Source organism: Calonectris borealis, chromosome 2 (assembly GCF_964195595.1).
Source record: "Calonectris borealis chromosome 2, bCalBor7.hap1.2, whole genome shotgun sequence".
Taxonomy (NCBI): Eukaryota; Metazoa; Chordata; class Aves; order Procellariiformes; family Procellariidae; genus Calonectris; species Calonectris borealis.
In genome coordinates this window covers 113,559,604-113,587,524 of record NC_134313.1, presented here as the reverse complement: position 1 = coordinate 113,587,524, position 27,921 = coordinate 113,559,604, and the positions used below count along the sequence as shown (strand labels likewise).

Below are 27,921 nucleotides of genomic sequence, written 5' to 3'. Positions count from 1 at the left end.
AAACAAAAGAACGTGAGGATTAAGCAAACAATGTTAACAAAGAACTTGCAGCAAATGCAGGTCTAAATGGAGCCAAAAAAACCCAAACGTAAAGAAAAGTTTAGCATTAAATGATGGTGATCGTTCATTAAGAGGCTTTCTAGAATACTGATTTTAACTGCAATGAATGTCATTGCAAAACTGAAGTTAAAATCCACTTTAATATCTTGCTGATAGTATACATTATATCTACATGAGACATTTATTCCAGTTATTCCCATAATTGCTTCTATAACTTCATGTCATTCGTAAGCATGCATGTACGGATACTCTGTTTGGGTATGTGCTGTTCCCAGTTGAAACTGCAGGTCAATAAACCAAATCAGAACTCAGCCACGTTACGAGCTCTAATTTACACTGCTAGGCTTGCAGCAAGCAAACAAACAAACAAGACTCCAACAACACTGGAATTTGGGTTTTTTTAATTAGACTTGTGGCTAAAGAATGTAAGTATTTTCCAAGCTTAAGGCTCATTGTTACAAGCAGCGGTTGGCCTGAAATGTTGGCATGTAATAAAACAGGGACAAAGCATCAGCGCAAAAATACTGTATCATATTATCAGTGTCCTGTGACCCTAACAGCGTGCTCTAACTTATACCATCTCTGCCCTGAATCAAGAAGGTGACGATCTACTGAATCAAATCCTTCGTTTCATTAGAATTTCAGAATTTAAATTTAAGAATTTAAGTACACAGTACAGCCTGCTAATCTATAGGGATATAAACCACCGCAATAGCTTCTTTCTTAAAAGACAGTGTTCCCTGCTGCTCTAGCAGAATTCTTGCTGTGGGGAAACACAGGCTTGACTTATTTTTTATACACATAAAGTTCTCGTAAAAGAATGGGAAAATTTCTCTGACAAACTGAAACACTCAAACAGATACTGACAGACAAAACAGACAGCAAGACAGACAGAAGTCTCTGGACGTAATATCTTAATGTAGGTTGTATCAGTGTGATCACAAATCCGTGACGCATGCAGTATCATTTTGCTCCCAAGAACAGTTTCATGTAAGTATTTAACTTTTGGGGTTTTTCTTGGGGTTTCTAAATTTTTTTTTCCTGCCAGCCTGTGATTTTTTTGCACATTTTACTGAGGAATGCTGGCTAGAATTTCTGAGGTATCAGTGACAGCTCTCACTCTTAACATCAGTGAATGAAGACACAGATTCATGGCAATACTGTAGCTTCATATGCCCCTGAGGATTCCATTGAGATGCAATAACTATTTTATTATTTCTAACTTGAATGATGATACTTAGAATTTATGAGGCCACACTGAGCATGTTCCTTTCCAAATCCTGGCCATGGCAGATTTGGTGACAAGAATAGAAATAACTGTTATTACACAGAAGAGAGTTTGTGCTTCTGGACAATAGCTCCATGCCATATGGAAGAAGAGTACTCATGGTCAGAAGTCTGTTCTTGTAGCCACATGTCAAGATCACAGTGAGGTGGATTACAGAAGTAAGAACTGTATTATGGGGAACATACATTTCTAGATGTGCAATACAGAAAAAAATGGATGTCTCATCTAGAGGGGAAGGTACAAAGACATTTCTGAAAACATTTCATCAATGTAAGCCAGATTTTTCACATGTCAAGTGTTGCAAAATGCTCACAGCACATTACATTTGGGAGTAAGTTTGATGGATTGCACATTACTAAATAAAGGAATGATTGGACAACAGGCAGAAGGCTAAAATAAAGACATAAATAATGTTGCAATAAGAAAAACAGCAGAAAAGTTAAAATGCCCTCACCTTATTACCCACTGTCCTTAGGAAGTTAGAACAAGACATTTAAAAGCATTAGACAGAAAAGACATTGGATTAGTTGAAAACCAGAAAATATATCTTAATTCATACAAGCAATGAAAAGCAGGAAATACAGAATTGTTTTTAGAAGATATTTTTCAGTGAGAAATATTTAATACTATGTAAGCAATCAGCATTAATACCCCTCTCCTGCAAATTTTATTCATGTTAAAATCACCTACACTCAACATGCCTCAATAATGCTACAGATTTACCTAGCTAAGCAAGCGGGGAATGGGTTTTGTTCCTTTGTAATCTAAGGTACTTATTACCAAAGACGGCAGAGGATCTCCTTTAGACTTCAGCAGGAGTTAACTCTGGGCCCTTGGAAGTTTCTGCATTCAGGATTAATACTCCACAGTTTGGGCATAAGCCTTAGGCACAATATAGCAGTAACTCGTATTTCAATGAGTAATCACTTTGAATCGCAGCATGATTAACAATATGAGCAGAATTTGGAGGGCTCATATTTGTAGTCCCCAAGGATTGGGTCCAGATGAATCGTAGACCCAGATGTGGAAGAGGATGGAGTAACCGCCTTTGCTACTTTTAACCCTTGTGGAGAGGATGGATGGCAGAAGAAATGCAGGCAAATGAAAGAACCACTTCTTTATTTAAGATAGCATGTGAAAAAATGCAATAAGGTCCTTTCAACGTTCAAGGCTATACTGGTTTCATGCAATACATTAAGGTAAACCAGTGAAAAGACCTGCAGAGACTCTTAATTCAGCTCAATTTAGTTAAATTGGAATTAGGTTAACTTGGTCAAGTTAAATTAAGTATCAGATTAACATAAGAGGTCACATCACAATAGAGATCAAACATTATCAAAAGATCTCCTCCTGCTGTTTAAGAAAGTCAATTTATCCTGCTTCAGTTTGACCCATGACCCGACAACCTCAAGCCCCTAAAATCTGATCGTTTCCCCAGGTTCTCCAAAAATTATCATCATCAATATCATCATTTTAGTCTTTTGGACTTAGGTTTTTTCGCATTCTGGTTTTGAGCCTGCAGGATTCACATTCTCTAACTTTCTTCTGTAAACAGGAGAGTGGAAACAAATGCCTTTTTAAAAACGAAAGCTGTGATTTTCTCATAATATGCTGATTCCAAAAGACGGAGCTTTAAGAGAAACAATTATTGTGAGAGTTGCCAACACTGCACTTACTGCATATTGCACAGACTAGATGTGATCTTTTTATTTGCTATTTCTTAGGCTTTAAAAACATTTTACAATGTAAACGAAAAAGAAAACCTCACAAAATCTAGCCTTGTGAGCTAGAGTTTAGGGGCTTGAGCATTTCATAAAGGGATTATTAACCAGTGGCAAGAAGAAAAAGGGCAAAGGAAGCGGCACGGTGTATTGCATACCATAGGTTTTTCTGACTTGACCGCTTTCACTTGGAGGCATTCTTCACGCTTTGAGGTAGTGTTGCTGAGGTCCTTCTGCTCACCAATTGCACCCTGAGTCTGATGGCCTGGTGACCGGGTCTGAGAGTGGCTGCCTGGGTCTCTCGGTGGCGGAGGCCTCGGGTGGATATCTCCCCGCTGCTTCTTGGTGACGTGTGCCTCCGGGCCATGCACGGTCTTCACGTGTTTCCGGAGAGAACTGGGGTCTGTGTAGCGCTTTGTGCAGCCCGGTATCTTGCAAACATACGGTTTCTGCCAAGCCAGGAGAAACACTTAAATTAGATTTAATTCCATGTGGGACTCCTGAAGAGCTCCTTGGAGCACAGCTGGTGTTACAGTTACATGCTTTCACAGTGAATTTGTTATCTAATTTATGGTCTCTACAGTGACTGCACCTACTCAAATCTATTAATTCCCCTTGGTTTTGAAGGTACCTATTAATGCTGCATAGTTTAGAGAGGGCAGAGCCTCTCATATGAACTGGCACAGCTTTGACTTATCATAGCAGCAGAGTCAACAAAGCTGTGGCAATTTATGAAGACTGGCTTAAATTTCTACCCTTCCCATTGCCCTCCCTCTTTCTAGGACGCCCAGTAGCTACTCCTTGACATTCAGAGGCAAACACCCCCCCTTCAAAACATGTTAAGACATTTGTTCAAACAGGATATCTGAGGAAGAATTTTTTTTACTGGCCCCTTCAGATCACCAGAATAATGTCAAAGCACAGGATTCAGTTCTGTAAGCATTTTCACGTTGCAGCAATATACGCACTAGTACTATCACTACTACTAGCATAACTAATCACTCATTTTCTTTAAAACCACCTTCCTTTATCTGTGAATTTCTCTAGTTCACTATGCAATTCAGAATGAAGTGAATTTACTGTCTCATAATGTCACGAAGACTTTCTTTGTTCTTGTACTACAAGAGGATTAGAAAGGAAGAGTTGAGTCCTTCCTGAACACTTTAATTGCCTCAGGAAACAAAGTATCATTCACTCACTTTTATTACAGAATTGTTTCCAAGAAACTACTATTTTTAAGTCTTACTTGTACTAGCCCTCAAGAAAAAAAAGAGATCCCCATGCAGAGTTCCTCAAAGGGGTTGTCTCTCTGCTTACACATGGCACTGCGGAGCCTTTGACAAATGTAGCTTCCTAATGGCTATCTAAGGCCTAAGCCTGCTTCCACTGACATCAGCAGGAAAAAAACTCCCCTTGACTTGAATAGGAGCAAAAATGTCAATTGTGAGCAATTTAAAGTTGATGCTGAGCTACTGAGGCAGGCTTTCTCAAGATGGTATGGAAGTACAAATCAATTAGCTCTCTTCTACGTATGTATAGGGCAGATCTGCATCAAGGTATCTCAGCTGCTTTTAAATCTGTCTGTAGGTTACCTACTTACATCCAAAATGCCACTGCAAGCAAGTGCTGAATTGGGTCTATGCTTTCCATAGTATTCATGGCACTACACCAGTATATACTGCTGAAAGAGTATTAGCCCATTTCATTGGGAAATAATGGTGAAGGAAATTTTTCATTTGACTTTGCTGCTGCAACTACCAGAAATGATGCGCAGTAGAAAATCTTTTCTGGTGACCTACTGTTAGACATGAAATCCTGATCTTAAAACAACAGGGAGTCCGGGTCATGTCTGCAAATTTGTGAGGATCTTACTCATCAGCTAGGCAACAAATAGATTGGTTCAGACAGTGAACTAAATGAAAGCTCAGTCAGCTATTGGCGAGACTTTGATGAACTTCTTTCTACCTTGGTGACAATTCACAAAATTGCTGCTGGGCTTCAATGCAGTTGTTGGGCTGCTGAGAGCGCACACTGCAGGGACAGGGCGAACTCAGAGATGTGCAATGCTCTCTGCTTCCCTTGTGATTCAAGAGGTGCTGCAGGGACCAGGGGACTGGAAGAAGATGAATGCTCCCAGGAGATTCTGCCAGCCCTAGTGAATGCCTGCGACAGACCTGGCAGACAGAGAAGGATACAAGCCGTGTGGAAATGTATATACAGCTGCTGTGGTGTCCAAACCACACAGCATGCTGGTGTGTCCTGCCCTTCTAGGATTTTTGGCTTTAGGCTAGAAGGAGTATAGAGACAGGTCAAGAAACAGAGACAGGGCTCCCCCAAGATATGAGATTGAGATGATGTGACTCCCTGTGTAACCTGAAATGGGACAATAAAACAGGGACAAGGCATGAAGATGATGTGACTCCTGAAAGAGAGGCAGCAGTAATGGGAAACACACAGTAATAAAGAGCTGTTACACTGAGAGTTTGGGAGATGGCTGTGACTGCCACAGCTGGTTTGCTAAAGAAAGATCAAATTCCCTCCACTGCATCGCTTCTCTGCTTTTCTTTTTCAGAAAGAAGAGTGAAAAAGCCCAGAGAAGAAGGAAAAGGCATAACTCAGAACTTACAGGGCAACCCACATTTTCCAAACCCTGGACACTTCCCTACAGCTGTCCGCAGCAGCCAAAACAGACGCTGCAAGACACGGCGGGAGCAGCGGCTCGGCAGCCGCCAGGTGTCACCACCGGCCCCGGCAAGGGGACGCGTCCCGGGCGCTGGACGAGCCCCTCCGGCTCCGCAGGGAAAACGATCCCAGCGTTTTGGCACGGATCTGTCCCTGGTTAACGTGCATGTTTCCATTCGACCCCTCCTTCAAACCTCTCTTACACTTAATAAAATGACTCGCAGCCTCTTTAGGTCCATATGACATTGGAATGACTGTGCTTGTAAGATCCATCTAGAACTTATCCTTTTCAGGTTGCTGAGGGTTTCTGTGCCTGTCCTCTGCCATAAATTGCTACGATCACATTGTAAGTCTGTTCAACTCCGGATTTTACTATTTTTTTGAAGCTATGCTTACTTACCTCATTGGAATGAGTCCTGTTTTGGTGCTTGGCCCTGTCGGACGCGTTGGAGAAAGCTTTGTTGCAGCCTTCGTGTTCACACACATATGGTTTCTCTCCAGTGTGAGATCTCAAGTGCGTTTTCAAGTTTTCTAGCCTGGAGTAGGCCTTTGTACAACCTTCAAACTGCAGACAAGAAGTAAGTCTGGATTAATTTTAATCTTTGGACTTGCAGGAAATGGTAAAAACTGACCTATAAAAGTTTAGAAACTTTCCAAGCCTTCATAACCTTGCCCAATGTAATTTTGTTTTGATTTGTTGGATTTTAATTTTACCCAGGCAAACCCCATCACAGCTCAAGTTAAAATGCTTCCAGCATTATGTAAATCTTCTTTTACAGGACAGCACAGTATTTGTGTACTTCGTCTAAGACGGAAATCCATTGCAAAGTCATTAGAAGGCTGGTGGCCAGCAGTAATACTCAGATGTGGCTCTGTAAGAGAAAGTGCTTTTAAATAATTAAGCAAACCGAGCCCTGTTTAATAATGCCTTTTGGGGCTTCTTTGCATGTTAAACTTGAGGAAGTGGGCCAAATTATCCAGTGAATCCCCTCTCCTAAAGCTCCTGTCATCTGGGCGAGCTGGATAACGAAGCAGACACGGTAGTCTCTTCTCCAACAAATGTCCGATGGACAAGAGATCAGGCAATGCAGCAGCTGCGCCGCTCTGTTCCCTGCACAGCCCCATCTCCTGTCCAAGCCTGGAGCTCACCCCCCTTTACTCACAGTGCATTTGTGTGGCTTTTCCCCTGTATGTCTCCTCATGTGGACCACCAGCATATACTGGGCTTTGAATGGTTTCTGCTCCCGGGAACAGTCCAGCCATCGGCAGACAAACTCTTTCTTCTCACCGTGTATATGGTCATTGTTTATATGCTGTTTGGGTAGAAGAGAGATTACAGCTTAACAGAAATCTAACATCGTCATCAGTCTTACCGTAATGTCACATTGGAACGGCACCAGAGGCTCAGGTGTGAACCAGGATCCTGCGGTACTAAAAGAGTAAGAAGATTGTCTGCGCTCCAAAGTGATCACGGGGTTCAAATTACAGATCTCATTGGAAGTCCACTAAGGCCCATGAATTTTTTTCTGCTGATGTCAACAGGCTTTGGATCAGGCCTCAGCGATACAGGCTGTTAAATGGATCCTGGATAATCTCATGCACGGCACCACTTGCGTGATTCACATTGAGTAATGCTTTCCTGGAGCAGGGAAGCCTTACTTAAGTGCCACTCAACACAAACAAGGGTTACAAAATCAGGCCTTTAAAAACATGTCCTCCAACCTGAAAAATCAACAGAACTGCTAAATCACGTTTCCACCAAAACTTTTAACTCACCATGTTTTCTTTCAGTAAATGTATTGGGTTAGCGTACATGTTGTGGCAGCAGAAACAAAACCCTACACACTGCAGTAACTAAAAACCCTGAGCACAGAAGCATCCACCGAACAGCTTTTGCCATTGCCAAGTACGGCTCTGCCTGGAAGTCTCTGGGAGAGACACCTGCCCCAGCCTGCTGACACGCATGCACGTGTCTTGCTGTGGTCAGTGTCATCTGCCTGAGTGTATCCAGAGACAGGCCGGGACTGTGTACTTTTTACTGTCCCAGAAAAGTAGCTTGCTCTTCTTAGTTCCCTTCACTAAGATCCAGTTCAGCAGAGCATTTAAATACGGATTTAATTCTCTCCTGATTGTGTTTCTGAGCAGAAATGGGCAGATGAATCAGGGCCAGCCTCAAGATTCGTTTGGTTTTTCAAGGGTTAACTGTTTGAAATTTTTGCACAGCTTCAGAAAACAATAAAAGCATCTACACCTGGACTTTCAAAGGTTTATGACAGCTGGAATTTCAGCAAGAGATACCTGACTCATCCGCCCGGACTCTTGGAGAAAGCCTGACTCAGAGACTTCACCGTTGCTGTACCTTCTACCACAGCTTGCTAGCTGTGCCACTAGATGGCCGCATTTCTCAGCAAATGCGATTATTTCCATTAAGGTACCAGACAAACTCCTTCCAGGGTTTGTATTTGATCACAGCACAGGGATGCAATCTGTATCTGCTCCATAAGTACCTCACAGAAAAAGTCAGCCGTACAGAAACTCAGTAGTTCATACTGGAATACAAAGAAGATAATCCTGATCTTTTCTCAAGTCCTGAAAACAATCAGAAAACCAAATAAAATCACTTATGTTCACAATTATGCGGCATCGCCATGGCAAACAGATGTGCATTGCCTGTAAAAGATGACTGCTCTTTTTCTCTTTCTGAAACTTTATTGCCATTTCTTGAAAGTTGTGATGGGGCGCAGAGCGCATGAACAGAACAGATGTGCTGGACAACGTACAACATGTAATCTGCAGGAGTTTATGTTTCAAGTGCAGATCTCTAGTCCATTCGTACTACACATGCCTGTACCAAAAGCGTACAGATGCCCTGCGCTGCGAAATGGCACAATTGGAAGAGTACAATGAGGTTAACGTGCACTCTTCTTTCCTGAAAGAAAAAGAAGTAACAGGACAAAACTCAATGCATTAAAGTAATTCTTGGCCAAATCTTTCTGTAAACATTACAGAGTGTGAGTTATTTGGTTAAACCTACACGGCCAAGAGGGAAATGAAAATTGCGTGTGTGACACAGGCTTTCCATTTGATACAAAAACTTCAAGGCTGGTTCAATCAGTTCACAACAGCACCTCCCTTTACCTCCCGCTGTGTGGGCACTCAGGCACCAGGGATGCTCTTTCAGAGAAATTCTCCATAGGACACTCTTTCTCTTTGTTCCTGTAAATGAGCTTGCTCCTTGCTCCAGACCTGTAGCCTTTATCAGCGTGAGCATCTTCTAAAACTGGCCTTTCTTGTGGGCATGAAACTCCCTTCCTCATTCCCTCCCAAGCCCAGGCTCACTGCAGCAGCTGACAAAGCTTGCCCAGGATGGTGACTCGATCATTCGTCTCTCTACGTCACTCCACTGGCTAACCTGTCAAGCATCTTTTGATCATCCTCAAGTCACTGCACAACTGTGTCCCTCCATACCCATCTGCCCTGCTCTCTTATCCTGCCACTCCTTTCCTACTCCCTCTGCTCTTCCTACAATCAAACCCCTCTTTGCACTGTTTTCCCTCATTGCTCTGATGCTCCAAGTGGCCTCTGAGAGCAAACCTGCAAAGCCATCTCATTCTCATTCAATCCCTCTGAGGATCCTCCCCTTCAGGTAAAGCCTAGAAGAAACGAGCCCATGACATCATCTGCTAATCTGGGTAATTTCTTTAGCTCTCAGGTGAGCTGCTCAATTGCTTTTTGCAGAGGGGTGGTATTTTAGCAGACCTATAAATGTGCCCAAATACTGGAAGGCTGGTCTGGAAGAAGACACTTGCTAGACATCAAATCAGCACAAGTAAGAGGGCAACAGCAGAAACCAGCCGTGTTCTCAGGTAAGGAGATTCACAGCATTTGTAATCCTGACCACGTAGGGCCAGATTCAAACGCCCTCACTCACTCAAGTTATGATTTGAAAACTGATCAGTCATCCACTATGGACACATAGGCAGAACTATACAAATACAGAACAGGAACTAAATCTACACTGGGATTTTTTATCATTATCATTTGGCAGAAACAATGTGCAATACTTACAACATGTTTAAAGGAAGAGGGAGGTCTCACTGTGCAAACAACGGCAATTAGAAAAGTTCAGAAGTTTGTGAACTCTGGCATTCAGGTCCTTTGACTCAGATAATTACCTTTGGATTTTGCACGGTGTTTTTGGCTCCCTGGTCTCTATTATGAGAGGGAATGAATAGTTTTGAGCTTGTAAAACAAAGAACAGTCAGGAATAAGAGTATTATGCAAAGCAGAAGCTTTGGTACAGTACAATAAGGATTTATAGGGTTTCAATTTATAATCTGTTTGTAACCTTATTACACCCATGAAATGTCACATTGCAGGGACTAGATCAGAAGGATTTTTTTTTCCTGGTGAAATTGAATTTTGATGCAGTTTCAGGGTGTGAAAAGGCTTTTCTTTTAATTTTGTAGGCCCAAACCTGCAAGTTTTACTTACATTGGTAATCCTTATTACAGTAAATAGGCGCATGAAAGCCAATGATATTACTCCCTAGTGTCAGGTTTGCTAACATAAGGCTCTGAAGCACCAGCTCTGTATTATTAAGAATTTCTGACCTGAAAAAAAAAGCCCCCATTAAAAGCTGGAATTCTACTAGCTATCTCCCATTGCACATAGCTCCAAAAAGCTGCTAAACAGGGGTCATTTGCAGAATACCAGTCACTTTCATGCCACTTCAATGCTCATTACCAAACGTCAGTCTGTCCTGGCTCATTTTCTTTTCTTTGAAAAATGTTGCTATTATCATTTGGCTCCAAAATACCCTAAAATGAACAGAGGAAGCTGACCTAAATATTGATTTTGGTCTCAGAATGCCCTGGCTTTGAAGGAGGAAGCTCTGAGATGGATTTCAATTCCAGAGCAAAAACGCCACCAAATTAATTGAAATCAAGGCTGAAGTTGGCCTGTCATCTCTACTGGGGAAGCTCAAAAAACAGAGGTAACGGGAAGCACAACCTGCAGTGTCCTGGAAGCATAAACGCTTACATAGTAAGAAATACTATTTAAAAAGGGAACACCTTAAAACCTACAAGTTCTCATATAATCAATGCACACCATACGTGCAACTCCATCTTGCAGCAGATGATGTGAGGTGACACTGGAGGTAGGATCTGCAATAATCTTAGTGTTCTATTTCCCTCCTCCGCATGGGTTTTAGAAGAAAAGGAGTACCTAAGCATATCCTAGCTGACTGCTTGGTACCCATTAGCTATTCAATACATAAGCAAAGGCCAAATGTGCTCTCACATTGTAGTCAAACAGCAGGAGGAAAGCTCCTTCACACCGGTGGAATGAGTTAGGAACAACAGAAAAAGAATGATTGTCACTTGCAACTGAGATTGCATCTGAAAGCAAAGTGTTATTTGGTGGATAAAGCACAAAACATTGGGAAAATCTCCTGATTCTGCTTTCTAACCTAGACACACTACCCTAGCCTATGCTAGGAGAAAACTGGGAAGAGACCATGCTGTTATTGGTACAACGTGGTAAGTTAGTGGCACAGTGGAAGGCATATCACCATTGCCAAAAATTGGTTTGATTTCAATTATACAGGGACAATTTTAGACTTTTATCTTCTCACAGTTATTTCCCTGTATTTTAAAAATTAAAAAAGGAGGTGCTAAATAACTCCTCACTACTGACATCAAGCAGAAGCAGCATTTAAGCCATCTTCTAGCACAAATCTCCCCCTGGCCTGTACTGCCACAGAAAGCCCCTCAAACCAGCAGAGCCACCGCATTTGCTGCGTAGGAGATGAAGAGCGAATAGCGAAGAGGTATTGCAGTGGAACGGCTGCTAAACACATCTCATCCCGCAGCTGCACGAGGGAGTCGTGGAGCCCACGGGCTGCAGAGAAGAAACATGCAGAGATTGTGTCCAGCAGTAACAGACTGGATAGCTCTGAGGCTGGTTTGGAAGGGGATTAGTTGTCCCTGACCTGTAAGTCCTGCAGGGAGCACTCTTACTTACGTGTGTGGCATAGGGGATGTAGATTTGTCCTTAAGCCCTCATATGGTTAGAAACAGGAGAGGGGTCCTGATCATCAGGCCCATCCCTCACTGTGGCAAGCCCTGCTACACATAATCCCAGTCACAAACGGAGCAAGCTTCATCTTCTAAATACGTTGGTGATCTCCTCCCTCTGTTCCCAGCGGATGGCTCTTCTAGGAACTCGCTTCTCTGCTGGTTAGCAACTAATTTCTAGCTTCGATTTATTCACAGCCAATTTATACTCATCTGTTCTTGTGCCAACGCTATCCTGTAGCTTAAACAGCTCTGCTTCCCTGCAGTGTTTATTTCTCTCCCGTCCCCACCCCAACTAATTGACAGACAACCCTCTCCTCTTGGCCTTCATTTGCTGGATTAAAAAAACTGGTTCCTTCTGGTCTTCTCTAGGATGACCAAGTCCTTACTCCCACTCCTACCCTGCTTTGGCTGGAGGCGTGGAAGTCGCTGTGTCCTGCCCGTCATTTTGTTCCCAGGTTCCTCACTGCCACTTCCACGACTGGGTTAGTGCATCCCCCTTCAGTGGTCCTCTTGGCTCTTCTCTTCACCTGCTCTACTATGACTTCGCCTTCTCGACCAGAATAGTGTGAAGTAACCAGAGCTCGCCAGACTTAACGTAACAGAATTAATCTTCCCTGTCCCTGCTTAGGTGTAAGTACAGATCTCTCCTTTGCTTTGGACTTGAGACCATTACCAAAGCATGCGAGTACCTCATAGCTTGTGAATGTAGCTCTCCTAACAACAAACCTTGGGAAATAGCATCTACTACTACGGCCACAGTAGAGGTGGAGACTTAAGGCCCAGGAAAGCTGAAGCCCAGAAATATTTAGGTCTCTGATTCCCACTGAAAGTAGTCACTTGTTCATGAGTGGTGTGCATACTTCTGCGATTCTTGACCCACACAGCTTCCTGAGATATCCGAGTGATTGTAAAAAGAGTATCAGCATTCAGAAAAGTGACAGCACTTAAGCAAGTACCCATGCTTGCCTACTCCCCAGGGATGCAATCCACAGCTCATCACTGCTCCTCGCTACCATTTTAGGTAGTCAGGCAACTACGAGATGACATCAGGCAGGCCTCCCTACCATCTCATTAACATCTCGATAAAGATTAACTCCATGATCCACAGCAAAATGGGCAGACAAAAGCTTTGTGAAGAAGTCAGGATATAAAGGAGGTCCTGGTGAGGAAGGAAATATCCTGTGACAATAGAAATCCCACCGTGAGGAGGAAAAAAACCTGCATCTCCGTGGAGTGAAATCCCCAGCAGACTTTTCGGACACATTCCAATCACTGCAATCGAGTCTCCCTCTAACCTCTGTGACTCTCTGTTAGAACAATGCATGTATTTTAATTTCTTCTTATCTGCTGGAAAATAGGTATGGATCCCTTCTGTCTTTTCCCTACTAAAGATCATTTGCAGGCACAACGAGGCTAAACAACCACAAGAGACTAATGTCCCTGCTGCACAAGTCAAGAGTACGCTTTTGACCTCGTGTCCTTAGGGTGGCATAAGTACGTAAGCCATTTTTAGCTCCTGAGACGGAAGAAGCACTTAAGCTGCTTTAAACCTTTATGGTGGCATAAATGCTTAAGCTGCTTGCAGTTCCTAAAGCCAAGTCGAAGCTATACATGAAGAACTCTGCATTTCTGCATAGGCACATGCCTGCGGAGAAGCTCAGATAACTATCTCCACTCCTGCTTCCTTTCCTTTGGATGCATTTATTGTTATTCTATTAGAGTTCTTGTGGCTGATTAGCAACATGACAATTTATACAATCCGCTGATCTGGCCCAAAGCAGGTCAGCACCTCGACAGTCTTGACGCCTTTGCTGAAACGGAATACCCACAGTTAAAATCAGCTGGATCTTAAAAAAGCACTGCACGGCAATTCCCTCCGTGTATAATGAATGCACTAAACACTCTGTCTGCACACTGCACTCCTCACCCCGCAGTGTTTGATCTTGTCATTCAATCTCAGTACTTAATTTTCAAAGTTTTCCACTATTATAAAACGAAGCCCCCTGCTCCCCCTAGATTTGGTCATGATTGTAAACCTAAATGAGGACTAGTGGCACACCACATTTCAGTAATCAGATATTTTGGGGTTACATGTGAGAGAGAGGAGTGTGACTTTTTTAACAGTATAAAAAAATATGTACCACAAATGTTTATAACTCCAGTGGGACTAAAAAGGTTTTACTCATTAAGAAAAATCAAATCACCAAATAAATAAAGTTTCAGTCAAAAAGGTGGTTATTTCAGAAAGGAGTGAAGTATGTGGAAAATAGGAAATATAACTTACACTATTTTACAGACATAATATATGAACTCTGTGTACATAACTGTTAATACTTAATTACAAGAAAAAAATTAGACCTCAGTCAGCATTCCAGCTGAATTCATGCTTGAAGCTTATTTATTACTGTGCCGTTCTGGATTCCCATCTCTGTCCCTTGAGAACTGGCAATAGCAGTCAATGAACAAAGGGAGGGATCAAAATTAGAAGCCCAAGTCAACTGAAAAATAACGAAGATTTATAACTTGAGACAGCACACAGAAGTAGATGGACGGGGATGACACAGGAGGCAGGGAGCACAGGAGAAGGGCAGCATGGAAACCAACGGCTGGAAGAGAGGATGGAAACAGTAAGAAAGGAGGAAAGTGGCAGCGGAGGGGGTCACATCATATTCTGGCTGCACTGAGACACTGCATGGTTCTGCCCTGTAACAGCTCATCAACTTTTCTTAGCAAGATGTTGCTGTACTTCCAACATCACTGCCTCAGTAGCTCATAAACTGCTTATTCACCTGCCTCGGTCCGAAGGGCTCGGGTTAATGCGGCTGTTTTGACTCCAGTGTCCAAGGGAGCATTCCCATGTGAAGGACAGACTGAGGGGAAGCTCAGAGATGTCGCAACAAACAGTTGGGGTCAACAGCTGTCTTAGGCCAGCAGAGCTGCCACTGGGAGAAGACGGAGTTTACAGCCATATTTAAAAATGTATTAAAGATCTGGGGTCAGTGGAACACATGGAAAGAGACTGTTCTTGTCTCATGGGGCATACAAGTTTGGAAGCGAGGAATGCACAAAGACCGAGAGCAGTCAAACTAGTAATAACTAATGAACATTTGCAATTTGTCGAGTTTCCTATAAGCCTGAGCAGGAGTAATCTTTTTGCCCCAAACACTGTTTAACCAAGCCATGGCGAATCAGATAATTTTTTATGCATAGGCTTGGAGAAGTCTTGTTCTCTAAACGTGAAACTGTATTACTAATAAACAGGAATACACTAATTCAAAGGACACAACCCAGCAGGACTGTTTTCTTCTCACTTTCCCTTGTTTCAACTGGAAATATAGGTCTGATTATTTTTTTTCATCTCTGCCTAACAGCAGCAATGAAAGTTCTCAATCCCCAAGTTAAAAAAAAGATGTTTTCTTTCTGCTTCTCCTTTTGTTCTCTTGCAATAAATTCTGTAGTTGTCTTCATTGCCTATCAATAGGTTAAACATACCCAACTTGTATGTTTAAATGCTAAAGACAGAGAAGTCCCCAAGGATACGTCAATCGTTGGCTCTTGTACAAAGAAAATACTGTATTTTGCTCAGAAGAGCTTTCTGTGGCAATTTAAACACAGTGAGACAGACACAATATCCTGGAGAGAGGAAAACCTGCCTTATTACATTCCTGACCCAAGAGAAAGGATCTGCCCTTAGGACATAAAGAGAATCAGTGGGGGGAAAAAAAGAGAAAAGTTATCTAATCCTAAAAATAAAGACAGCGGTTCATAATACAACATGACCTTCTTTTAATCTCTAATATAGTAGTTATACAGTATGGATATGATATAATACCAACAGGGCAAACACAGCTTGCTCGTCAGGCTGGGAACCGACTCCCTCAGCCTCTACCTATGTTTCCAGGTTTTGGACAGCTTTTTGGTAGGCTTTGGGATATTCTGTGGAGGGAATGGAACTTATAGGATATTGCGGGAATTCTTTCCCAATAAGATCACATCTTGTTCTTGTTTCATTTAATATACATATATTCACGTATACAGTACAGTTAAGTCTGTTAGCAGCAAAACGCAGCTCCATCGAGGGCAATGTTTTACAGCTCTCCCTTGATTTCCTGTGTAAGAGCATGCAGCTATAAAGCAACGGGCAGAAATTGCATCTTTATTTCCTGAACCTGCGAATTCAATAAATGAGATTCTGCCAGAACATCAACATAAATGTTGTGGACATTAATCATGCCACTTTTACAGTGGTAGGAAAGATGCTTTGATGACTCTCACCTTTGTTTCTTCTCTAATGTTCTCTTCCATAACTCTGTCTAAAATCAAGTGCCATTTCTTTCTTGAAGGTTGCATTCTTGTATTGCTAGTTGGGAGGTCAACAGGTGAAGCTAGTATATTACAGGAATTCCAGCTTTCTTTACTCTTTTTTTTTCTCCTAAATGTATGGAAATAATTTTTCAATGCGTGCTCCTGTGATAACTGGGCTTTGCCAGTTCCTCCAGCACTGATGCTCTGTATTGCATTTGTCTTAGTTCAAGCAAGGTATCACAGCTTCCGTATTGTGTAATGTTACCAAAAAAAAAAAAGCTTCACTTCTCTCTTCAACCACCTGAATCTATGACCTGCCCAAAGACAGGGCTAATTGCATTTGTGTGAGGGAGCTGCAGCAGAGAAGTGAAGGAACTGAAAATGGAAACCACAAACCTGATGCTCAAGTCAACTGTTCTCAAACTGGGATGTTTTGGTTATGTCTCTGCCGTCGAAGGGTGTGCCCTGCTCTCCTGAGAACTGCTGAAGCAGGGAAAGATGCAACAGGATGACCATGAGGATGACTAAGTTCTTAGCAATGCACAGAAATCATTTTAAGAAAAATAATCTTAGATATCCATGTTTGGCTCACTTTTACTTTGTGTTTTTTATGCTCTTCACATTTAGGTCCCCAAATTACACCCATGTTTTACTTGTCTTTTGTGTAAAGGTCACATGAGAAAAATTTAAGGTGCCTGCAGCGTAAACCAAGAGACCCAAGACAGACTAGCAAGGAGAAAAGCAGAAGGAGAAAGAAGCCAGGCGAAGTGTGCACCAGTGATGGAGAATTCAAACTTGGCTCAAAAGGCCAGGGCTGGAAGAAGAGACTGAACAAAGGCTGCTCGCCGAAGGGTTTAAGACCCTCTGCTGACTTAAGTGATGAAACTGTGATGTTGGCCTTTACGATGCCATAGCGACTTGAAGGTGGTCTTCTCCCAAATCCTATACCCTAGCCCTGCACTGATGATCTTCAGCCTGTTCTGCCTGCTTTCCTACCTTCTTTCTCTGTCACACATGCACACAAGCTCTCCCCACAGGCTTTCTGAGAGCTGGCTACAGGCAGGAGTGCTAAAGGTCGAGATGCAGGAAGGATTCCTGCCTTCAGGAAACAGCTCTACGGCATGACTGCAAGGAGGGGCAATGCCTGTTCCTGCCATAAGCTCACAAGAGAGGAGATCCTCATTGCAGAGAGCTCCACATTCCCCGCAAATCTGTTACACATTCCTCTCTCAACCTAGTCAAAACAGTAGTGCACAAACAAAGGCAGAGTTTTTCTTACAAGTGGATGGGGAAGAGGGTAAAGACTGGCCTGAAACCAAACATCTGCCCTTCACTAGGGGTGAGATTACCAGTGAATGTTGCCTAGAAAATGCACTTTCTGACACCTTCTAGGAGTGACTGAATATGGAAGGAAAGAAAACCACCTGAGGCTCAACTTCAAAATTTTCTGCTTCATGATCTTTGCATTTAGGGATAAAAATTGATTTTACGTGCAACTGCTACAGAATTTCCAGGAAAACCAAGTTAAAACCCATTAAAACTCCCTCACAGGCAGTATCCAACATGAGCAATGGCTGGCTGACTTCTTTACGAATCTGAACTCCCATACAGCTGTGTACAATCTTTAACAAAAAGATACGTGAAAAACAGGCCTTACCTGAAAAAAAAAACCAAAACCTGAACAGCCTGGCACTTAGCACTGATAAGTGTTAGTGTAACACACTTAAAAGCATATATTCTATTTCTGGATTTTTCTTACTGGCAAAAAAAGACCACAGAGGACTCCTGCCAGCACACTGGAGAAGGAAGTCATCATAAAGAGGCATTACAATAAGGTATTTCATCTTATTTGCAATTAGTATGAAGAATGAAAATACCATCCTGATTTTGTAAGAAGCACAGCAGCACACGCGAGGCAGAAGAACTAAATACTTTGGATGTTTTCCCACATTGCTGCAGAAGACAAAAATCTATAGGCCTCCTTCCTGCCACCATAACTCATCCGACTTCAATGGAAATCAGACCTGCTGTATGTATTAAACCTGAAATTAACTATTCTCCCCCCATATTGTTTGGCTTTGATAAATTCCAGCCATTGCTCCTAGCCGAGATGCACAGATCTTAATTCTGCAAGCTGCTCTGCTCGCACAGGCTCTTATGGCAGCCCGGAGCCCATTAAATTCAACTGGGTCCAAACGCACTGAGCTCTCTGCAGCAGCAGGGCTTTAGCAGCTCTTATACTTAGTTATTGAGCCGTGCGTTCAAACCACGCTCAAAGTAATAATATTTTCCTTTAAAATAGGACATATTCACAAGAAAATAAAATGGGAAGAGATTTCTAATCTTTACATTCCACAATACAGTCCAGACTGGCGGAGCCAAGACATAAACGCTCAACAGTAAAGATGCCTTGAGCAGAAAAAAATGGAAGTGAAAAAGTACCCAGCAAAATATCCCAACAACTGTGGTACACCAAATGAATATATAAAGCCAGAGCTGTTTTATAAAAATTGTATGGTTTTAATGACAAAAATCTGTTAAAATTTACACTGCCTTTCTGCATGGGTTTGGAAATAGACTGCAAGCAGGTTAGTACCAACAGGCTCTTTGAGTTAAAATGTAACCATATATTACAGCAGCTTTATATCATTTTATATTAGCAGAGACAAACCGCTTAATCCCGTGAGCCAACTTATAAATCTATGAAAGGCTATAGCAAGGTAGAACAAGGAAAAGCTAAAAAGTACTCTTTTAATAAGATTTTGAAGTCTTCCAAACTCCCAGACTGGTACAATGGGTCATCTATCTACGCAGAAGGATTAGCAAAGTACTTGATCCCTTACAAAATAGTTAAACCATTGCCTTCTTTTACTGAAAATCCTATGCTCCTAATGAGGCAAAACAGCAAGGTAAATGTCAGACAATTAAATGGGATCTGCTCTTCGGAGCGTATTAAACATATGGACAGTAACACTAAGCATGTAGACAGGACTTGCTGAACAATATGCACTTCGTTTAGTTGAACCTTGGACCAGATTTCGTTAAACCATGCACTTTCTTCTGCTTTTAGTACTTTTTAAATGATTACAGCACAGCTAACACTGATCCACTTAAAATGAAAGAAAAAGATATTCCTCAGCAGGATCTTCCTGTGTAAATCAATCAGTAAGTCTTTTTAATTTTTTTAAAAAGAGTTCTATGCTTACCACACGGACACATCCAAATTGCCTGTATGATAAAAATACCAATGCTTTGTCTGCAGAAAGAGACTGTTGAATAGCAGGATTTTTTTTCAATAAATGCACTTAGTGTCTCCTTATACATAATCTACGAAAGCTGCAGTTCAGATTAGGAGATAATGCCTGATCCACTTTTTGCAATGAAATGCACAAAACCCCTAAGAAAGTCAGGAATGTAGTGACTTAAAAACACACAACACTTTTCACAGAAACTACAAAGAAAAATGATGGCCGTGATAAGCATTATCAAAATCTTTACAAAATCAAAGTCTATGTATGTTTTAATGTTTGTTTCATCACAGAGGAGGTCCTGGTAGAATTAATACAACATTGGTGGGTGACAGAAGCAGCGATGTGTTAAAGCCATGACATCACGACTGAACTGGAGAAGGTATTTTGGGCACTTCCTTCCTAACATCTCTAAGAAACATTTCTAACAAGCTTCGGCATGTGCAACAGTTTATTGCTCCTCTGAGACCTCCCTCGGCTGTTTTCCACTGGACATGCGTTTAGAATTTATCTTTCACATCTGCACTAGGCTTGGTCATCCCAACCACATCCTAGCAAAGTCGGGGTTAGCAGAGGTCTGTCACATGTTAGAAGTTAGTCACCCTCGGTGCTCCAGGGAGCAGCAGCAGAGATACCTTCTTTTATCTCTCTCTTGCCACACGATAACATTTTCTATTCTCTTGTATATACCATAGACAGTCTTGTGTTGTAGCTACACTACAGATGTATGTTTGAGCTGTTGGAATGAAAACTGTACAGGATCTCTTAGTAGAACATGGAGGTATCACCTAACGCACTTAGAAAAGAGCCAAAGCCCATTTTTTTTCTGCCCTGCATTCCACGCACTAACTTTAATTGACTTGGAGTGAACTTACAGGTGCTTCTGGTAACTAAAAATCAATCCTAAATAGTCTGGTTTAACTCCAAGATTCATCTCTTCTCCCATATACCACTGGGGCACCATCTGAATGGGACAGACTTGTGCTGGCAGTCAGCCCCAGAAGTCTGCAGGAGTAAACCAAAGGGCAGTCCTGTATCTCTGTAACTCTCTCTCATCCAAAAACTATCAGAGCTGGAGCCTGGCGCCTATAGAATGCAATATAAAACACACTTCTTTGTTCAGGCTTTTTTACTAACCGTAAGTGTCGGAATCCCCTTGGCAATTAATTTCCTGGCTGGTAATCCCTTGGCTCTGATCCATGTGGAGAAAGTGGCTGCACTGGAGGGAGGTGTGCAAGGCACATGGCTCCGGCTTTGCAAAATGAAGTAGTCTCTTGATTTAAACGACAGTGGCCAAGCCTGAAAACTTCATATTTGCCCTGCATAATGAAGTAAGCCAAGCTCACTGTTAAACACTCTTTAAGCCTAGTGTAATGTGGCAAATGGTCAAATACTGCAGGTAAGGTTTTCTTGATTATCTGTGATAAAATTGGAAACGGTTTAGGCACAAGAAAGATATGCAAAAACTACCCCAACAGTAGCGAGACACAGAAATATACATCGTATGATAATTAGCACTGATAACAGTTTAAAGGATAAAGCCTTAATTTTACTAACTTTAAGAAAAATTACACTGACAAAAAAAATCCCATACCCACAGTGTATTAAGCTTCTGCATTCTCAGCTCTCGTATAGAGGTACAAAACTCTTTTAGTAACCCTGCCTAGTGCTGGTAACTGGCAAAACAATCTACAATGCACAGTCCAGAGCTACAGGAATGCCTCTCCCTAGCAGCCAGGCCAGGTGGACTTGATCAGTTTTGACATATATATTGTTTAAGTCTTCTGAGACAAAGGGACAGAGAAGCTGTGTGGGCATAATTCCTGTAAGTGGCCAAACTCTGGAAAACATTTTGACGAAATTTCCTTTAGTTTTAGACAAAGGCTCTCACAGGAGGAAGAAAGTCGGTACTGTGCTCACATGTGCTGTGAAGAGAACAGTGAGATACTATCTTTTTAATTAACTCAGCCTGAAGTGACGCAGTCTTAACTGAAGCACTCCAATCCTGGATTCCTCAAATTAGGAAGCATCAGAGCTAAATAAATACAGGAAACCCACTTGTCCTTCGCACTGCAGAATGCTAAAAATACTCCACAAAAACATATTGGATCTCCCTGGATGCATCCCCTTTCCACATCGTCCTGACATGGAGGGCCTAACCATGGACGTACCTCAAGCAACAATCATAAATAAAACCAGAGCCAAGGGAATAAAGGAAGGAAAAAAGGACAGTAGTAATTTTAGGTACGAATACTTGTGGAGCAAACTCTTGCCCTCACTGAAAACACTCTGAAAAAGGTCTCTGAATTCAAGGGGTGTTGCCCTCATCTGGCAGAAATCACTGCTGGGGTAAGGTGCTAACTAGAAGCACAGCTATGTTGTGCTTCTCTCTGAAAATTTAGCGAGTTCCTACCTGCCGCTGTGCTGCTGCTGTTCTTTCTTTTAGTGCTTTCTTGACACGTGTAGGAGAGGATAAAAGCGTAATAGGTGCGAGTGTCAGCACAATATAAATTACTGCAAGGAAAAACTTGATGCATGGCTTGGGATCTGAAAGAGGAATGTCCACCATTGTTTGTGATTATGGATCACATCACAATCTAATAGCAATTTTTATTTAATCAATAATTTCCATGCTGAACAGACAGCCCTGTTACAGAGAATCGACAAGCAGGTACTGATAGCGACAAGGCTTGTTATTAATCTTTACCCTGCCAAGATATCAACCAAACTACTGTAAAAAAGCACCACCAAGATGGATTTAGAAGTAGGTCTTTCTTTTTCTTTTTCTTTCTTTTCTGTCTCTCTTTTTCTTTCTTCTTCTCTTTCTTTTTCTCTCTCTCTTTCTTTCTCCCTTTCTTCCTTTGCCTTTCTTTCCTTTTTAGCTACACAGCCCCATTACCCTTTTCCCTTTCCAGGGAATGTAATGTTTCATACACTTTATATTCTAAGTTTATTTGAAAAACCTGGGGCTTGAATTACACAAAAAGGCAATTCATATTAAGCAATTTCACAAATCAGTGGGACCTAGCCCAGTGCTCAGTGTTAGCCATTATAGGCTAATAAATCATACTTTCTCTTTGAGATGTCAATCGCCAAAGTGCTTTGTAAAAATGTTGGCATCTGTAATTCAGTGAAGCCTTTTCATCTTGAAATAAGATGCTCCAGACTGATAACAAGAATAATCCTCTCTTGATCAAAAAAAAAAATCTGCATTTTACCAATTAAAGCTGCTGCCAGAAGCCAAACGGAGCAGCACTGAGACTCCACTGGAGTTTATCTCTGCTAAACACAAGGAGGGATACAGTTAGAGCTTTGTTTCATTTTCAGCTTGACTACTTTATCTCACGGAGAACTGCAGCATCTCAGCCCTGCGATACACATAAGAATGGTATATGCAGACCCCATACCTACAGTGCAAGTCACCAGAGGACCCACTACTGACAAAACCACCACCCATTCATTTTATAGATTAGGCACCTGACACCCTGAAGAAAAGTCATGCTCACACAAAAGTTTAAGCACTGGAAAACACTAAATTTTTTTCCCCACGATAAAAGGCTCATGTGCTTTTTCTTTTTTTTTTCTATTAAGAGGTTACACAAACAAAAGAGACTGCAAAAATGAATCCATGCAGGCCAGCCCTCTCAAAACCAAGTGCAGAAGCTGCACTCGCGCCTGTATTTAGCTTGCCTGTGCCTGCCGCCGTTCGTGCATGCTGATCTGCCACTTCTGTCTGAGAAAAAGCACTTCCACGTGCATAGCTGCGCCAGCACTCATAGATTTCTATTCTTCCAGGCATCGGGTTTCTATAGGCAAACCTTATGGGCAGCTAAGAGGGAGAACATGACACTTGTGACAGAGATACAACGATGGGCTGCACTATGGATAAAATCCTATTCATCGGGAGGTGACAAAAGCAGTGCAGAGACACATCACACCGAACAGGGGACTCCAGAAGGTTCGAGGTAGATCTTCCACTGGTTCACCATAATAACACAGGCTACATAACAGCAAATCACTTTGTCAGCAGTAGCAAGGCAGGAAAAAGCTGCACAGAAACCGCAGCTCTGTCCAGGCAAACCCGCTTTGTCCTGGCTCGTTGGTCAGGACTGAAAGGTACCTGGAGTCAATGCACAAGCCCAACCTTCCTTGCAGCTCGGAGGCAGCAAAGCAAGCAGGCAGGGACTTTCCTTTTCTCTCTTCTCCATGATATGCCTACTCCTACAGGAGTCAGTTCACTCTGCAGCTTTACTCTTGCCTACGCATTTGTCACTCAGTCAGCACAGGCTCCCCTGGGACTTGGCTGGCAGCTTCTTATCCTACACTTCTCCCCAAAACTGGAAGTCACCTATGAAACATCTAGCTGAACTCTGAAGCAAAATAAACACTTCAAGTAAGTACGTATATCCACAAACCACCTAAATAGTGCTTTGTGATTAAAAGCACGGACAGAGGCCAAACCCTGTCCCCTGCCATGCGCAGCCCTTTCCACTCAAGTGCCCACTTGTTACGGTTTCAATCTAAATGACTAGACTAACTTCTCGGGGCATAGGAGGAGCACTGTTCATCCCTACCCACAACAGTGAAAAAGAAGTGCTATTTAAACGACATGTCATAGTTTAGCAACCTCTTTCAGGGACACCAATTCAAAGATATTGACTTTGGCAACTCATATGAACAGTAGCCGTAGCAGCAGCAGACTAACAACAAGTTTGCCTAATGCTGTGAAAGAAATGCTAATTACAGAGGAATTAAAATAAAAAAATGATTACATTTCTCTCTCTAAATCCCCTCTTAATACTTCACAGATTAGGGTGGATTTATTTTTTTGTAAACCTTTCTCTATCAAAAAAGGAAATCCCCACTTCATTTTTTTTTCCCCTTCTCCTCTGTGATTCATCAAAAGCCAGAGTCTAGGTAGGGGAACTGCCGATGCGCTTGTGTAGTGGAGTGCTTAAGAGGACCTGAGCCAAAGCACAGCTGGCCTTTGGGTCAAGCCCAGAGTGAGTGACATCTCTTCACAAGGCAGCAGTGCTGACTTTTAACACTGCTGGAAGGCAGAGGGCATCACGGTGGCTGGCGCAGAGCAAGGATGTGGTGGGAAGGCAAACAGGGGCCGTGCCAAACCCCGGGGGCTACTGAGGCTACAGAACAGCAGTGAGGTCTGACTGTGGTTACTTAACCTTAAAACCCGACAGCACTTACACGGTTACCTTTGATGGGGGGTTAAAGACCTGCTTCGTTTAAACAAGTCTGTGTTAGATACCCATACAGAAACAAAGAGAAAACGAACATGCGCTTAGGGGCACAGATCCGCTTGCTAGTTTTCCTACGCCATGTAATGAATTGTTGGCCTATAAACGATGCTACCATTCTGGCACAGTTAAAACTATGGGCTCATAGCCTATAATCCAGCACAATAAGGTGGTGCCATAATTCTAACTCAGCCTTTAAAGAGGCAGCGAGGAGGAGAGTTCAAAATCTAAAAACTTCTGGACAGACGTTTCTCACAATTATTTGCTATAATCTCTCCTCCCTCTCTCTCCTCCCCCTTGTTCCGTCACAGCTACAAAGATCAAATATACTGAGGGGATGCACAAACTGGGAAAAAACCTTTCCATAGCACTTGCTTGCCTCTAAAACAACTCCCTGCCTTCTCCATGTTGTCCCAAGCCCTGGGCTTGTCTCACTTGAAGAATGATTTCTTTTGTCCGCAGCGTTGCTTCTCCAAATATGGATTAGGGTCCAGACACCACTGAGTAAAAAATAAAATAAGATGAAATAGAATAAAACCACTAACAAAACCCCCTTTGCTGTTGTACGTAAAACATTCTTCTTTTGTCAGGAAAAAAATGATTACTATAATGGATTTCATGTTCTTATCTATTCCTTATTCTTTTCAATTTAAAGGAAACATTTCTGAACCTTTCAGGGCAGTGGCTGTCACTGCCACGCACAATGAGCCTGCGAATGGGCTGAAGCCTCTCTGTGTTATTGTGCTAGAGCCAAATAAAACTATAATGAAAATGCACTAAAAACTGCCTCTGCAAAGAAGAACTAAAAATTAAGTAAATCCCTCCATGTATTTGGAGACGCATGCAAACTGGGATGTGTAATTACACCCCTTTGGGATTGTAAAGGGACTTGCTTCACGTAGCTGGGACTTCACCTGCATCACGACCAATTGCAAGAACACCTCCAGCGCCCAGAGAAATCGCTAATGCACAGGGGACAATCTGCCTTTTGGGGCAGCTGTGTGTAATTGCCTCCTGTCAGGCACAGATGCCTACCCACACAGCTGCGAGCAGCACCCTGTCGGCCTTGGCAGCTCGGGGCTGTTGGCTCATGGGGCAGTTTCTCCTCCTGCAAGCGGCAGGCAATGCACGACTCTCGTGGTCATTTACAGCTCTACCGCGGCAGCTGTTACTCAGGGGAACAGCTCTAATCTGGCTTATTCTCCTATTGCGGTTGGATCTTTTTTTCGAGAAGAGAGATGAAGCTCTCTCCAGTCCTTACTTACCACTCTCCTACAGGAGAGGAGCTGAGGAAGAAGCCACAGGCCAAGGGCAGTGTGGTAGCAGAGGGAATGAGACTTTCAAAAGTCTATTGACTTTGAGTGTCCTTATTTCTGGGCATCCAAAATGACCCACTCCAAAGAGGTCTAGTCCTTCAGAGAGCAGTGGGCTCCTCACCTCCCTATCAGACACGTTCTTAAGTGTTTCGAGGTGCACAGCATTGATTAAGGCACGCCATGTCACTATAGGTGCTGCAAAACCTGAGCCAAGGCAGGACGTAGAGGCAGCCCAGGTTTTATGTAGGTCTCCATGGATTGCTGGCCAACTTCTGTCAGTGGGGGCTGAACCCACCCTTTTCTGGAGCAGAGGGCAAAAACCTTAAGAAACTCAACTCAGGGAACTTCATGTAATGGTTCTTCTGGGTATCCTCAGTGCTCCGCGATTACCTTGGGAACACGTGGGTACCCGAGAAACACAAGAAACTTTCCTCTGGTGCAATAAGGGAGCCTGGAGGAGCATTACAGCAGCTGCCCTGGAGATTGCTGGGGGAGTGCTCCAGTCACCGGGGCTTTGAAACTAGGCAGGAAGACCTCAGCAAATGAAATCCTGAATGTAAACCATTGCTGTCAGTTTAGGGCTTTTTGATCTCATCTAATCAAATGTAACAACGAGAGAATTTTATTGCTGTACAATTAAGGAGAAAACACTAGCAAAAAATAGCTCTACAGTTCTTCAAGCATGTTTTTGAATAAAAAAATAATTATCATCAAGGCTACACAGCAAGGGGGATGAGAAATAGGCAGCACTGCATTTTTCTGATTGCCATTGTATTAATATTTAACAATAACTTCAGTCATTTCCTTGAAGGATAATTTTCTTAAACAAACTTTTATCTTCAGTGTCTAACCCTTTTGCAATATTTTATTCTTAAACCGATTTCTGGGGGAAAAAAAAGACAAACTGCAACAAAAAGCAGATTTATAAAAATATACAATATCTTATTAGCTTCTGGGCACTCAAGTGCATTTATCACATATTTAAAACAAACTTGAGCTCAGCTAAGCCCAATTATAATATCTCGCTGGGCAGAGAAATGAATTAAACAGCTGAATGATAGAGACCCCAGCAGCAAACTGAGGCTTTAAAATAAATAAGGTTCTTTTTTTTTTTTTTTTTTTAAGAAGGGGGAAAAGAAAGAAACCTTTAATACACATGTTCAAACAGTAATGTAAGCAATCTTTTCGGGAGTGCAACGCACTGTAAATAGGAAGACCTGGCAGGCGAACGCAGTGGCAGCTCCAACACGGCTCTCCAACTTTGTGGTTTGCTAATGTGCAACACACGCACTCCTTTTGCACCAACTTCAAATAACCCTGCGATCCCAGCAGTGCAGCTCAGCGACTGAACCAGAACAAGGGCAGAACTTGTCAGGATTTAAGAGCTTTCAGCAAAACCCTTCAATTGCAGCCGGTACCCTATTCCATAGAAGGATATCAATTATAGATAGTGACTTGCTTTAGCAGGGCAGTCGGTACTGTCAGACGCTAGATAGACAACCATGAAGAATCATGAATCTTTCTATTAACTGTAAGAGAAGGGGGGGGGGAAGGATGGATAGGTGCTATAAATAAGGCAGAGCATCTGAATGGTTTAACACCTTGCCTTTTGGTGTATGTATCATGAAAATTTAACCACGCTGAATTCTAAGTGGCACATATCGCTTGAAAATAAGAGCTCCCGCACCAAAATCACTGCAGCGTCAAACCCTTCTGGGTGGGTCAATAATGATTCTTTTATGTAGCTTTTCAGTTATTTATTCATAGCAGCCCAGGTTCTGTTCATAAATTCAGTCAGAAAACATTGTCTCTTGGGGCCTAAGCACACTTTCACTAGTGCCCACATTTTACACTAATAACAGCAGGACTTTGCTACTACAGAAAGTAATGCAGAAAAATGCCCTCAGATGCTGACTACTGTGCCCAAGATTGCAAATTCTGCTCTAAAGCTATACCACATATT

The 27,921-nt window shown here is 42.4% G+C and overlaps 1 protein-coding gene across 1 annotated transcript in view; it reads right to left on the bottom strand.

Moving 5' to 3' along the window:
• GLI3 (GLI family zinc finger 3) overlaps positions 1 to 27,921 on the bottom strand; it is a 211,960-nt gene that overhangs the window by 4,830 nt on the left and 179,209 nt on the right. Inside the window, exons 11-13 of the mRNA XM_075142959.1 lie at positions 6,915 to 7,064; positions 6,152 to 6,316; positions 3,228 to 3,518 (exon numbers count right to left, since the gene is read on the bottom strand). Of these exons, the coding sequence (XP_074999060.1) occupies positions 3,228 to 3,518; positions 6,152 to 6,316; positions 6,915 to 7,064 (606 nt within the window). The remainder of the gene's footprint in view (positions 1 to 3,227; positions 3,519 to 6,151; positions 6,317 to 6,914; positions 7,065 to 27,921) is intronic.